The sequence below is a fragment of the Petaurus breviceps genome, unplaced genomic scaffold (genome assembly GCF_028583685.1).
Source record: "Petaurus breviceps papuanus isolate PSGF00001 unplaced genomic scaffold, PetGlider_PUasm1.0 208, whole genome shotgun sequence".
Lineage (NCBI taxonomy): Eukaryota > Metazoa > Chordata > Mammalia > Diprotodontia > Petauridae > Petaurus > Petaurus breviceps.
Genome location: NW_027185852.1, coordinates 30096240 through 30110589, shown reverse-complemented (window position 1 = coordinate 30110589; position 14350 = coordinate 30096240). Strand labels below are relative to the sequence as shown.

General features: G+C 46.0%; 1 protein-coding gene across 1 annotated transcript in view; it reads right to left on the bottom strand.

The window, feature by feature from the left end:
* The window catches only part of LOC138165408 (translation initiation factor eIF2B subunit gamma-like), a 91020-nt gene that overhangs the window by 52487 nt on the left and 24183 nt on the right, over positions 1–14350 (bottom strand). The window contains exons 4-5 of the mRNA XM_069093736.1: positions 12513–12672; positions 4488–4599 (exon numbers count right to left, since the gene is read on the bottom strand). Of these exons, the coding sequence (XP_068949837.1) occupies positions 4488–4599; positions 12513–12672 (272 nt within the window). The remainder of the gene's footprint in view (positions 1–4487; positions 4600–12512; positions 12673–14350) is intronic.

The following is a 14350-nucleotide window of genomic DNA, read 5'->3' as shown; positions in this document are numbered from 1 at the left end:
CCCCCAGGAAAACAACTGCTTGAGCTCTCTTTCTAAGAAGGGAAGCAAACAAAGCTTGCAGAACACTCATGTTCTCTCCAGGCTACAAGCTGCCAAAGGCTAAATTGGAGAAGACTCCAAAATTCCAGCCTGTAAATCCTACATCTTGGGTCTCTGGGAAGTATCCTCACTGAACAGTTCATGTGGGGTCTGGGCAGGTGGCCCAGGACTCCACCCCCCTCACAAGGTCCCATTTCCCCAAAACCATAAAAAGGCACAGAGATTAAAGAGCAGAGACTCCTAGCCCTACTCTGAAACCTCTGAAGGCCTGAGTCCAAGTCCAAGGAGGGGAGCAGGTCCAGCCTAGCCCCATGCAGTAATCCCTGTGAGGGTAATCCCAACAAGGAGCCATCTAGTGTGCCCTGGACAGCTCCAAGGAGGGGGTGTCAGCACTTCTCAGCGTGCTGTTCCACGCTGGCATGCTCTCTACTGGGCAGCTCTTCCTGATGCCAACCCTAAACTGGCCACTCTAAGTGCCCCCTCCCCCAATCCCATGTTCCAGGTTCTACCTTGGGGGCTTCACAAGAACAGAGCACAGTGGGACTGTCACCTCCACATTCCTGGAAGCTCTATCTCTCTCGATGCAGTCCAAGATCCCATTTATTTGGGGGCGGTCACATCCCCCACGGGCTCATTCTGAGTTGTCAGGCCATCCAAACTCCCAGATTGTGTTCAGAACAACTGCTGCCTAACCACTTTATACATTACTTTCCTAAGACTCTCTTGCTTTTTTTTTTTTTTAAAGCAATCGGGGTTAAGTAACTTGCTCAAGGTTACACAGCCAGTTATTTCTGGGTGTGGTGCTAAATATCTGAGCCCGTATTTGATCCCAGGTCATCCCGACTCTGGGGCCGGTGCTCTTACTCACTGCACCACCTGGCCACCCCTAAGCAATTGCGGTTAAGTAATTTGCTCAAGGTTAAATGGCCAGGTGTTTCTGGGTGGGTGCAGACTCTCTTGCTTTTGATCAATACAAATCAAGGTCTCTGGATCTGAAATGAGGTAAAAAAATGAAAAGACTGACCCAGGACCTATATGAACACAATTACAAAACACTCTTCATACAAATAAAGTCAGATCTAACTAACTGGAAAAAACATCAGTTGCTTGTGGCTGGGTTGAGCTAATATAATAAAAATGACAATTTTACCTAAATTAAATTACATATTTAGTGCCATGCCAATCAATGTACCAAAAAAATACAGAGCTAGAAAAAATGATAACAAAATTCATTTGGAAGAAAAAAGGGTCCAGAATATCAGGGAATTAATGAAAAGAAACACTAGGGAGGGTGGCCTTGCCATGCCAGACTTTAATCTGTACTATAAAGCAGCAGTCATCAAAACTACTTGGTACTGGCTGAGGAATAGACCAGTGGATCAATGGAATAGATTAGGTACATGAGACTCAGCAGCCAATGACTATAGTAATCTACTGTTTGATAAACCCAAAGACCCCAGTTATTGGGATAAGAACTCACTATTTGACAAAAACTGCTGGGAAAACTGGTATATAGTATGGCAGAAACTGGGCATAGACCATTATCTAACACCATATACCAAAATCAAGTTGAAATGGGTACATGATCTAGGCTGATACTGTAAGTAGTCTGGGAGAGCAAGGAATAGTTTACCTGTCAGATCTATGGAAAAGGGAAGATTTTATGAGGAAACAAGAGGTAGAGAGCATTATAAAATGCAAAATGGATCATTTTCATTACATTAAATTGAAAAGTTTCTGTACAAATAAAGCCAATGTAACCAAGATTAAGAGGGAAGTGGAAAATTGGGAAAGAATTTTTACAACCAGTGTCTCTGATAAAAGCCTCATTTCTAAAACATACAAAGAACTGAATCAAATCTATAAGAATACATGTCATTCCCCAACTGATAAATGGTCAAAGGACATGAACAGGCAGTTTTCAGAGGATGAAATTAAATATATCTATAAGCAAATGAAAAAATGCTCTAAATCACTATTGATTAGAGAAATGCAAATCAAAACAACTCTGAGATACCACATCACCAACCAGATTGGCTAAGATGACAAAACAGGAAAATGATAAATGCTAGAGAGGATGTGGAAAAATTGGAACACTAATGCATTGTTGGTGGAGTTGTGAATTGATCTAACCATTCTGGAGAACAATCTGGAACTATGCCCAAAGGGCTATGAATAAGTCAATACCACTTCTAGGGTTGTATCCCAAAGAGATCATAGAAGTGGGAAGAGGACCCATATGTACAAAAATATTTATAGCAGCTCTTTTTGTGGTGACAAAGAATTGGAAATCAAGGGGATGCCCATCAATTGGGGAATGGCTGAACAAGCTGTGGTATAAGAATGTAATGGAATACTCTTCTGCTATAAGAAATGAAGAGCAGACAGACTTCATAATAAACTGGAGAGACTTATATAAACTGATGCTGAGTGAGAAGAGCAGAACCAGAAGAAATCTGTACACAATTACAGACACAATGTATGTGTGATGACTAACTTTGATAGACTGGGCTCCTCTCAGCAATGGAAGGTTATAAGACAATTCCAAAAGGCTCATGATGGAAAGAGATATCCACATCTAGAGAAAGAACTGCACAGTCTGAATGCAGATTGAAGCAAACTATTTGCTCTCTTTCTTTTTCTTGTTTTGTTTTCTTTCCTCTTTCCCATTGTTCATTCCATTGGTTATAATCCTTCTTTACAACCTGACTAATATTTAATGTGAAGGTATTTGTAGATTCTCTGTTTGACTGCATGCCGCCATGGGGTGAGGGAGGGGGAGAAAATTTGAAACCCAAGGGATTGTGGAATTGAATCTTGTAAACTAAAAGTAAATAAACAATTGAAAAAAAAAAAAAGAAATGAGAAGACTGTAAAGACTGCTGTCGCACCACAACAGAAGGCCCAGAAGATTGGCCATCACAAGACTGAGGCAGAAAGCAGCCCAGTGCTTAGCTCTAGAGGCTCTCTCCCTGCTCCCTTCTGCAGACACCTGCCTCATCCAATCAACAAAGGAAACTCCCAAAGGGCACTGAGGACCAAGATCCAGGAAATGGGGGGAAATAATACTTAGAACAAAAAAACAGCCCTGCACAGTGAGAAGAGCCCTTGATCCAGACTCCCAAGAGCAGTACTTCCAGCCCAGATCTGTCACTAAAATCCCTATGGGAAGCCCCAGCCATCAGAGCCATCCCTACCACACCATGGTGGTGTGTCTGTATGTGCCTTATCTCCCCCACTCCCAGCCCCAGACTCCCCCATTAGAGCGTGAGCTCCTCAAGGCTGGGGCTCTTTCCCATCTTCCCTGTAGTCAGCAGGCTGAGCTCAGGGACTGGCACTTATGAAGTCCTGCCTGCCCAGCAATGCTTGTGCCAGGGGCCTCCTTGCCATTCTCCTCTGGTTTTGGACCGATGCCACTTTTTTATGTTGAGGTCCCAGTTCTATTTGGAGCTTATGATGCCTTACATGGGGCCTCCTCCCTGCCAGCTGCCTTCCGTTTTCCCAGTAGTTTGGGCTTAAACAGAAGTCTAGCTAAGCAGTCGTTGGCATTCTTGGATTTGCTGAACACTGGGCAAGCCCCAGTGGCTCACTGCTTTAGATCTTACTTACGTAGTCTGTGCCCTCCAGATCAACCAAAGCTTGGATTCCTCCTGCTTCATGGAACAAGGAAGATCTGGTGCTTTGAGGCCCCCTTCACCCAACTTTTTCCATGATTTCCTTGAGATTCCTGACCTTGTTTTTGTTCAGTCTGGCACTGTTCTAACAGCCACAGGCCAGACTGACAGTGCCTAGGCAGAGTTCCTAGTGAACGAAGGAAACACCAGATACACTACTTATTCACTGGCCACAAGCACATCAAATGAGATATTTGTCAAGTGCTTATCACAATGCCCAACATGCCCTGGCAGAGGGCAAGGACACCTCCTGATAGGTACAGAGGGAAGCACACAGATGACAGAAAGTCCAACCACTGCCCTTTCCACAGCCATGTGTTGTGACTGGAGAAGGGCCTCTATTCTTTGTATAGCATCTGGAGGAAGGGGGTCACTGGGTCAGCTGAAAGCTGACTTTTATCTTTATTTTTGTTAACTACAACATCACATAAAATATTCTGGCTGCCTTATGGCCCTATGCCCAGATAAAGCAAAAGACAAACAGCTAGATTTTGTGCCCACAGAAGGCTCTGAACAACCCTCCCCAAATGCATGCATGTACACATGACAGGCCCAAAAGGACATGCTCCCAAACAAACCCAGGGCTTTTCAATCCTCCCTCTTCGAGGGTTTCCCCTGGCTGAAAAGGGTGGCAAGAAGGCAAAGGTTTCCTAATGATCGCCACCTTGGGGAAGAGGCGCAGGCACTGAGAGCCATTTCACACAGGTCAGCTGAGCTCACAACACTGTCCTCCCCACCTACTTCATACCAATTTGAGACACTGTCATGGCTTACCTCTGCAGGATGGATGCCTTAATGACGAGCTCTTCGTCCAAGTCGGCCTCATTAGCCATGAAGAGCAGCCTCTTGCCCGTGCTGTCCACTCCAATGAAGTCCCGCTGCTCCACTGAATCACAAGAAGCAGACTATCAGGCGTGCACTGGCTACCAGGGCCTTGGCTCACTAAGGAGCAAGCTCCCCCTCCTCAGAGCCAAACCCTGATACACGTAGAACCTTGATCCACATTACATGTTACCAGGGACACATTCACAGACCCCAAGAGAAGATGCGTGCAAAGCCAGTGCCCATCTGGCTCAAACAGGGGCCTGTGGAGCAGCTGCCTGGTTCCAATGGTAAAGGCGCCCCTTAGGGGGTGTCTGGGACTGTTCTCTAGTTATTCCTCAAAAGATGGCTATGCTGCTGCTAGGCAGCCTAAGGAACTGGAGAGCGAGTGGTCAAAGAGAAGAGAAGGGTATTTCAGGCAAAGACTTGAGCAGTGTGGAGAAGGTAAGCATCACATTCTAGGAACAGAGAGGAACCCAGCCAGCCTGTCCAGCAGGAAACAAGGCTACACATGGGCTGGGGCCAGGGCATCAACTCTGTGGTCACCCCCCTGAGGAGCCCTCTCACCCCAACAAAAAAGGAAATGGAACTGATTGGTCAGGACTGCTCTGAGTGATCCTGGATCGGCTGCTACATAACCATTCTCTAAGTATGGGCAGATGCAGTCACTCAGTCAGTTAACAAACATTTATGAAGTGCCTACTACATGCCAGCTATAGTTGTTCAGTCAGTCTGGTGTGTCTGACTCTTCATGATTGTTTCCTGTTTCCCCTAAATTGCTAGTAATAACCATTCTTATTATAATAAATAACATCCAAGCAATGCCAAGTCCTGTATAAGTATGTTTGCATTTGGGTCTCATGACAATCCTTCTAGAGAAATAACAGGCTTATTATTACTCCTACTCTACCTTGGAAAAAACAGACTCAGTTCAATGACTGCCCCAGGGTTACACAGCCTCCTAACTGCTATCAGAGGCAGAATATGAACCCAGACCCAAGGTCAAGACTAGCCATTCTTTTTTGCCAATTTATTTATTTATTTTTAGTTTTCAACATTTATTTCCACAAGATTTCGAGTTACAAATTTTTCTCCCCATCTTTCCCCTACCCCCACCCCAAAATAGCGAGCCTACTGAATACCCCTTCCCTCAATCTGTTCCCTCTTATATCCTACCCCCCTCCAACTTTCTAGTAGGGCAAGATGTATTTCTATACACCAGTGCCTGTATATCTTATTTCCCAGTTGCATGTAAAAAAAAACAAAACAATTTTTTTTTAAACATTTGTTTTTGAAACTTTGAGTTCCAGAGCCTTTCCCTTCTTCCCTCCTCACCCACCCCCACGGAAAGACAAGCAATTCAACATAGATTGTCCATGTGTAGTTACACAAAACATTTCCATAGTAGTTATATTGTGAAAGACTAACTATATTTCCCTGCATCCTATCGCGCCCCCCACTTATTCTATTTTCTACTTTGACCCTGTCCCTATTCAAATGTGTTTGCTTCTGACTACCCTTTCCCCCAATCTGCCCTCCCTTCTATCATACCCCCTCTCATCCCCTTTCCCCCTGCTTTCCTATAAGGTAAGATACCCAATTGAATGTATATGTTATTTCTTCCTTAAGCCAAATCCAGTGTGAGTAAGGTTGACCCATTTCCTTTCACCTTCCTGTTCTTCCCCTCCATTGTAACAGGGTTCTCTTGCCTCTTTTATGAGATAATTTACCCTAATCTATCTCTCCCTTTCTTCTTCGAATATATTCCTCTCACCTTTTAATTTTATTTTTTAGATATCATCCCTTCATAGTCAACTTATCCTGTGCCCTCTGTCTATGTATACATGTACTCACATAGGCACACACTCACATATCTATTTATACACACATATACCCCCCCTCTACATATACGTGTGTATATGTATATATGAAAAACCACTTAGAGTTGGCTCACATATTCCCTTCAACTATCATCATATTGACAAGTCTCATGAGTTGCAATTATTGTTTTTCCATGTAGGAATGTAAATAATTCAACTTTAATTACAGTTCCTTATGATTTCTTTTTCCTGTTTACCTTTTTATGTTTCTCTTGCTTCTTGTATTTTAAAGTCAAATTTTCTGTTCAACTCTGTTTTTTTCATTAAGAATGCTTGAAAATCCTCTCTTTCATTGAATGACCATATTTTCCCCTGTAGCATTATACTCAGTTTTGCTGAGTAGGTGATTCTTGGTTTTAATCCTAGCTCCTTTGACCTCTGGAATATCATATTCCAAGCCCTTGGATTCCTTAATGTAGAAGCTGCTAGGTCTTGTGTTATCCTGATTATGTTTACACAATACTCAAATTGTTTCTTCCTGACTGCTTGCAGTATTTTCTCCTTGACCTGGGAACACTGGAATTTGGCTATAATATTCCTAGGAGTTTTCTTTTTGGGATCTTTTTCAAGAGGTGATCGGTAAATTCTTTCAATTCTCTGGTTCTAGAATATCAGGGCAATTTTGCTTGTGAATTTCTTGAAAGACGGTGTCTAGGCTCTTTTTTTGATCATGGCTTTCATGTAGTCTAATAATTTTAAAATTGTCTCTCCTGGATCTATTTTCCAGGTCAGTGGTTTTTCCAGTGAGATATTTCATATTGCCTTCTATTTTTTCACTTATTTTTGAAATTCCTTTTCCATCTGACAAATTCAGCTTTTTAAGGCATTCTTCTCATTGGCTTTTTGGGCCTCTTTTGCCATTTGAGTTAGTCTACTTTTTTGGATTTTGGGGGGTTTTTTTGCTTTTTTTTTTTTTGGAGGTCAATTGGGGTTAAGTAACTTCCCCAAGGTTACACGGCTAGTTTGTTTTTTTTTGTGCATGTGTGTGGGTGTTAAGTGTTTTAGGCCAGAACCCAAACTTGGGTCCTCCTGACTCTGGGGCCGGCACTTTACTCACTGCGCCACCTAGCCACCCTAAGAGTTAGTCTACTTTTTAAGGTGTTAATTTCTTCAGTATTTTTGGGGGTCTCCTTTAGCAGGCTGTTGATTCACTTTTCATGATTTCCTTGCATCATTATCATTTCTCTTTCCAGTTTTTCCTCCACTTCTCTTATCTGATTTTCAAAATCCTTCTTCAGCTCCTCCATGGCCTGTAACCAGTTGTTCATATTTTTCTTGGAAGCTTTTGATGCGCAAGTTCTGACTTCATTGTCCTCCTCCAGTTCCGTGCCTTTGATCCTTTTGGTCCCCAAAAAAGGATTTTATGGTCTGACTGGGCTTCCTCTGCTTGATTATTTTGCCAATTACTTGACTTTTGAGTTCTCTGCCACGGTAGAACTCTGCTTCCAGAATGGAGAGAGCTTTTTCCCAAATGGCTGGGGTTTTCGCAGCTGCCAGAGCTATTAGTTGGGCACCGTCTCTACAGCCCCCACAAGCTCTGACACACTGGCCACACACCCCAGGACCACCACTCAAGACCGCGACCCAGATCCAAGCAGGTCAAAGCAAAAGCCATTACCCTCTGAATGGTCAGTTGGTCCCTCTACAACCTGCAGGCCAGGAGCTCTGGAAGCAGCCACATGGCAGCAGCTTCTCCACTTCTCGCCCCGGGGGCAGGGGCTAGACCAAGCTCTTCCTTCACCCTTCCAGCAGAGTTCTCCACTGACCTTTTATTTTCTCTTTGGCGTTTATGGGTTGAGAAGTCTGGACACTGCCACAGCTGCTGGTGATTCGCTCTCCTGAAGTCTGCTCTGGCTCACAGCTCATGGGGGACTGTGCTTGGCTCCCAGCGTGCTCCGATAGACCTTTCCTGTCGGCCTGCCAGGCTGCCTTCAGTGGGAGATTTGTTTCTCTCTGTCTCTTTGTGGGCTCTGTAGCTCTAAAATTTGTTTAGAGTCATTTTTTTTACAGGTATTAGAAGTAGTGGGAGCCAGAGCCCAGGCCAAGTTTGTGCTTTTACTCCACCATCTTGGCTTTGCCCCAAGACTAGCCATTCTTAATCTGATTCCATTCAATTCCTCAAGCAAGCATTCAATGTTCACTGAGTGCCAGCAAGGAAAGATACAAAGCCATCGATGCTTTGGAGACACATTCTACAGCAGATTCCTGGCCAGCTCCACCTAAGTCTGAGCTTAAAGGATAGTGAGTATTATTTTTGGTGGAGTTGTGAACTGATCCAGCCATGCAGAGTGAGCATTTGTGGGGCACTTTAAGGTTACCAGAGCACTTACAGATACTGTCTCATCTGATCCTTAAAACAACCCTGGGAGGGGTTAATCCCCATTTCACAGATGGGCACTCTCCACTGTGCCACACCCAGACTAGGAAGCCTCAGGCACAAAACATTTCAAGAGAGAAAGTGTGGTGCAGTGAGAAACACACTGGGTTTGGAGTCAAGAGCCCTGGGCTCACACTGTGTCTGACATTTACCAACTTGATGACTCTGGGCAGGTGATGAATTTAGGGAGGCTCCAAAAGGGCCCTGGAGAGGACTGACATCCAGAGATGCCAGTGGCCCCAGCTATGGAGTTAATCTTAGATTCTATGTGCTTCTTGTAGTGCCCAAATGAGATAACATATGGACAAAAGCATTTAAAGCAGCCCTGTACACATGTTAGCTGTATCTTTAACACAAAAAACTGTGCCTGAGCATCTTAGCCTGTAAAGTGTGGGGGATGGACTAGGCCAGGGGCAGGGAAACTTCACAAAACAAATCCCTTTAACAAATGAATTTGTTCTGTAAAACTTGGACTCAGTCAAAAGGCTGCACCCAAGGACCTAGAGGGTCACATGTGGCCTCGAGACTGCAGTTCCCCACCCCTGGACTAGGCCTTAGCTCAAGCCACAGTCCTACAAAGAGAATGCATCAAATAGGAGCCAGGGTTTGAAAGGGCATACACAGTTTATGGAGCAGGCAGGCAGATTATGCACCCCTTAGGCAGTCTGGCAAAGCCAAAACTACTGTGGTTTATGGCCTGCATTCATAATTAAAAGACATGCTAGATTTCAAGTGAAAATAAAGTTCCATCCAAGATGATGGACCCTCTGAAATCTCTGGACCCATGGGCCCCAGTTAAGAACCCCTGCTCAAATCCAGAGCTAGAAATGACCTTGGGAATCATATCATCTAGCCCCCTCAGTTTAAAGATGAGGGAAATGAGGCCCAGAGGGATCAAGCAACTTGCACGTGACCATCCAGCTGGTCAATGGCAGAAGTGAAACTGGAGTTCAGATCTCCCAGCTCATAGGTCAGTGTTCTCCATACCTCAAGCCCACCTATGAAGGGCTCCATCATATTGACACTGGACTGAATAACCAAGTCCCCAGTGGAATGACTCTGATTCAAACATGCAAAGAAAAACTTAGGATGTTATTTTTGGATAAATCCTGGAATATTCTGGCCCTGCCCAACTCCTTGGGGCTCACAAAACCACATAACGAAAGGAAGGGCCTGGAACCAACAGTTTACAGATAATTTTTCAGCTAAGTTGTATTTTTAACTCTTTCCCCACTCCCGTTGGTCTCCAATTATATTTTCTCCCTTATAGCTGAGAGAATAATCATGATCTCAATGAAGTTAAAATCCCAGCCCCCTGCACAGCTTAGTTCTGAGAAAACCCAACTTTCCTTTGGAAGAAAATGAGCTCCCTTCAAAGCCTGCCTCTGGAAAAGTGCTTCAGCATAGTCAGGACCTCACTGTGAAGTTGAGGATATAAGGCCACCCCTTTTCCTACAAGCCCCCTCCATGGCACTAGGCCCTCTTGTTTCATCAGTATTGGGGCCCCAAGGCTCCATCTTCATTCAATTCCCTACATTCCTCCCTCAGGATGAGCACCCATTCCAATAGTGTGAACCCTGATCCCTGTGAACAACATGGCTCCAGCTATCTGCATGTCTTCTCCCCAAGCAACAGCATCCCTGTTCCAGTGACAACTCTAACTTTGTCCCTTGTCTCTTCAATTCTTTCACCATGTCAGATGCTTCTTCCTTTGCTGAAATTCCTTCCCCCACCTTCTCTTCGTACCATTGCAACTCTTGTGCCCCTCATTCACAAGTGGTTAAAAGAATCACAGAATCCCAAAGGTTTGAAAGGGCCCTCTGAGGTCCGGCCCTATACATATTCAAAACAGGAATCCTCTCCATAACATCCAAAGGGTAATCTAGCCTCCACTAGAAGACCACCAGGGATAGGGAACTCAAAAGGGATATATGGGGTGTTCAGGAGCATTAGCACTTCTGGCATGAGGGTTTGCTGAGTGCTTTTTGGGGCTGCTCATCCACCTTTGGGGTCTACCCTCACCTGGTGCTCCAGGAAGCTGTAGCAAGTCTAGCGGGTCACACCTGGGTAAAACCATCTCGGCAAATGGGTTAAACGAGGATGAAGATAACCAACAGGCCTCAAACGTGACAGTGAGTTAGGGGGCCATCTACACCAAAAGCATGTGAAGGGGGCGGCTAGGTGGCTCAGTGAGTAAAGCGCCAGCCCTGGAGTCAGGAGGACCCGAGCTCAGTTCTGGCCTCAGACACTTAACACCCACACCTACACCCACACCCACACACAAACTAGCCTTTTAACCTTGGGCAAGTTACTTAACCCAAATTGTTCTCCAAAAAGGCAAAAAAAAAAAAAAAGAAGAAGAAATCAGGGGTGGCTAGGTGGCGCAGTGAATAGAGCACCGGCCCTGGAGTCAGGAGTCCCTGAGTTCAAATCTGGCCTCAGACACTTAACACACAAAAAACTAGCCATGTGACCTTGGACAAGTTACTTAACCCCAACTGCCCTCCAGAAAGCAAAAAAAGCATGTGGAGACTTTCCCCAGAAGGATGCCACCCAAAAAGCCAGCAGCGTCTTGCTTTGACCAGAGATTGGCCAAGCCCGGCACAGCCTGGAGGGCTCTGTGTTCAGAGGCAGGAAGAAGGGAGGCTCCCCAGAAGCCAATACAAGTTCCTCCTTACTGGGCTGACAGTAAAGTTAAGGCTGCAGGAGGCTTCAATCAATTCAGTGAGCAAGATGCCTCCAGAGGCCCTGGGAGAAGGCAAGTTACTGACAGGAGTGATTCACTCAAGGGGCTGAAGAAGACACAAGTTTGTAGCCACAGTCAATGTGGGAATCCACTTTTCTTTCTTTTCAATGGGGGAGGGGAAGGTGTTTGTTAATTGAAAAATTAAATTTTAAAAAGAAGATGGCTGAGGGAAAGGGGTGAGAGGTGGAGATGGGAGAAGGGAAGGGAGGGAAAAGGCCTCAGTGAAGAGGCAGACTGATAACACTAGTGATACCCAACATCTACAGAGCCCATTCCCTCCTTAGATTGATCTCTAACTGGAGGGAAAGAGAAGAAAGCTTGGAAGAATGGAGGCGGTAAGAGGACAGCGGCACCCCCTCTTCAATGGCCATCTCATTCCTCTGCTACAATCCAAAAGGCCTTCTCCCCACTGGGACATCTGACCTCAGAAGACCCCAGAGCTCATAAGGAGAAGGGCCCAAGGAGGCTCGTGTGCTGTGGACAGATGGCTCCGAGGGGGCTGACAGGCCATCCCCTGAGGGGCCCAGGGGCTTCTCATTTATCTGTTGTACCTGGCAGGAAACAAAGGCCTCGACAACCAGGGGAAGAGGCAAAACTTGTTCTTTTGAAACCTGGAGGGCCAAACAGGAAGCACTGTTTATTGCCAGTGTGGGTAGGACCCCACTCTGGGAGGGTTAAGTCTAGTATATGGTAGATATTAGGGTTCTTGTCTGGGTGACAAGGATCCAACCTCAATACCCCCTGGGTCTTTTCCACCTCTCAGAGCCTGGGACTTAGGGAAGGACCTGGACATGACTGTTGAAGATGGAAAGGCACAGATGGGTTGCAGTCAACACTAGGGGATGGAGGTCAGTGCTTTATGAAAATATATTGGTTGGACTTTGATAATGAGAGGCTGAAACAATGTCACCTTGAATCCTAGCTCTCTTCTGCTATGAGACAGGTGGAAGAACAACGCCTCAGGTGTTTCTTACCTGGCTTGTTTTTTCCTTTCTGTCCTGGGACCGGTTCTAGGGACTCTTGGCCTTTCTTCATCAACATAGAAAGGGAAGCATCATGTGCTCGGAACAGGTCCACAACCTCATGGAGTGCAACATCTGTTATCAGATCACAGCTCAGCAACAACACATCTGTCTGGCAGGCAGGAGAAAGGGGGCGTCAGAACCACAAAGTGACAAACTCTCTCTCTCTCTCTCTGATTCATGGGGGCTCAGGAACAGTGGCAAAAAGGACAATCAGTATCTTCACCAAGTAGCTGTGCCTAAGTCAAATCATGGACTAACTAGGAAAAGGTGAGTTTAAATCAATCCGTTGGGAGAGAGGATTGAGGGAAGAGAAAGGGTGGAGGGGGTGTTGAGAGGGAAAGGGTGAGAGAGGGAGATTAACTCACTTCACCTGGGTACAGAGGACACTTTAAAAATGCACCCCAAAGTTACAAAGTCTTAGGCAAAGAAGCAAAGGTGCCAGGACTCCAGGTGCTGCCCACAGTACTGTCCAGGGCTGAAGGAAGAGAAGGTCAGCCTTTGGAAGGGGGGCAATGATGGGCAGGCCAACCCCCAAGCTGGAAGGGGCCTCTGAAGCCATAGGCCCAAGGCCCTCATTGAGGGGGGTCTGAGCTCCTCTTTTCCTTCCCAATGCATAACTGTACCAGAAATAAGAACTGCTGGGCTGAGCCCCAGAGGGCAGAATCAAGAACAATGAGGGGGACAGGCTGCCTGTCAGGAAACACTTCTTTATTCTTTACACTAAGAGCTGCCCCAAAGGGGAAGCTGTTTCGACAGTCAGAAGCTGGATGCCCACTTTCAAATGTGCACTACAGTGGTGAGCTGTTGTAGTCCCTTCCGATCCTAAAATTCTAGGATTCCAGGACCCAGAGTCACTCCCCAGCAGCTAGCAGCTGCCACACACAGAGCATCAGGCCAACAGATGCTGGAGGTGCTCCCCAAATGCTTTCCTGCACCCCCACAGCTCTGGGACAGGCTACATGCCCATTCTTTTCTTGTATCTATAGGCAAACTCTTAGCAGAGTGAATGCAAGAGCCCAGAGGGCCACAAGGCCAGGGAACCCCTGCTTGTCTGCCTGCCATCTGTTTTCTTTCACTCTCCCAATATGTAAATAATCAGCCCTGGCAAAGGCAGGCAAACCCCCCCCCCCACTTCCCCCACCCCAAAGGCCTTGCACACAGGGCTCTCCCCATCAGCCCTAGTTCCACACAGAACCTGCATCCCCCAGCCCAGGAATGAGCAGAGGCTCAGTCAGCCCATTTTGGGAACCTCTGACATAAACTGAGCTTTCTTTTCTCCTTCTTTCCCTCCCTGGAGGCATCAGTTCTCCCTAAGTTTGATAGTCACAGAGACATTAAGAGGACCCAGGGCCTCTCTGCTTTTGGCTTTCCTGTGGCTGCCACAGAAACACTGGCCACTCCAGCTTAGCTTTTCCTTCTACAAACGTCCTTGGCTAGGTCACGTAAAGCCAGCAGACACCTTCCTGAGCAAGCAGGTCCACAGCTCACATATAAAGGGAGGCGGCCCCTGGGATGCAAAGTGACTTTGTGAGCTTGGGAAAAAACCTAGTCTATGGGATAAAGACTCTAATAATCCCACAAAGCCACTGAGCCTAACTTGGCAAGTGAGACACTTGCAGCCCCACAAAATCATCCAAGACACTGACAGTGAACATTGTACAAATCTTGAGGCAGTTTTTTGTTTGGGGGATAAAAGAAAAATACAGGAGAGGAGCCCTGTGAGGCCTGAGGATAGTCTTGGGGCCTCGCCAACAAAGCGGCTGCCCAGGGACTGCAGGCCGCCTGCC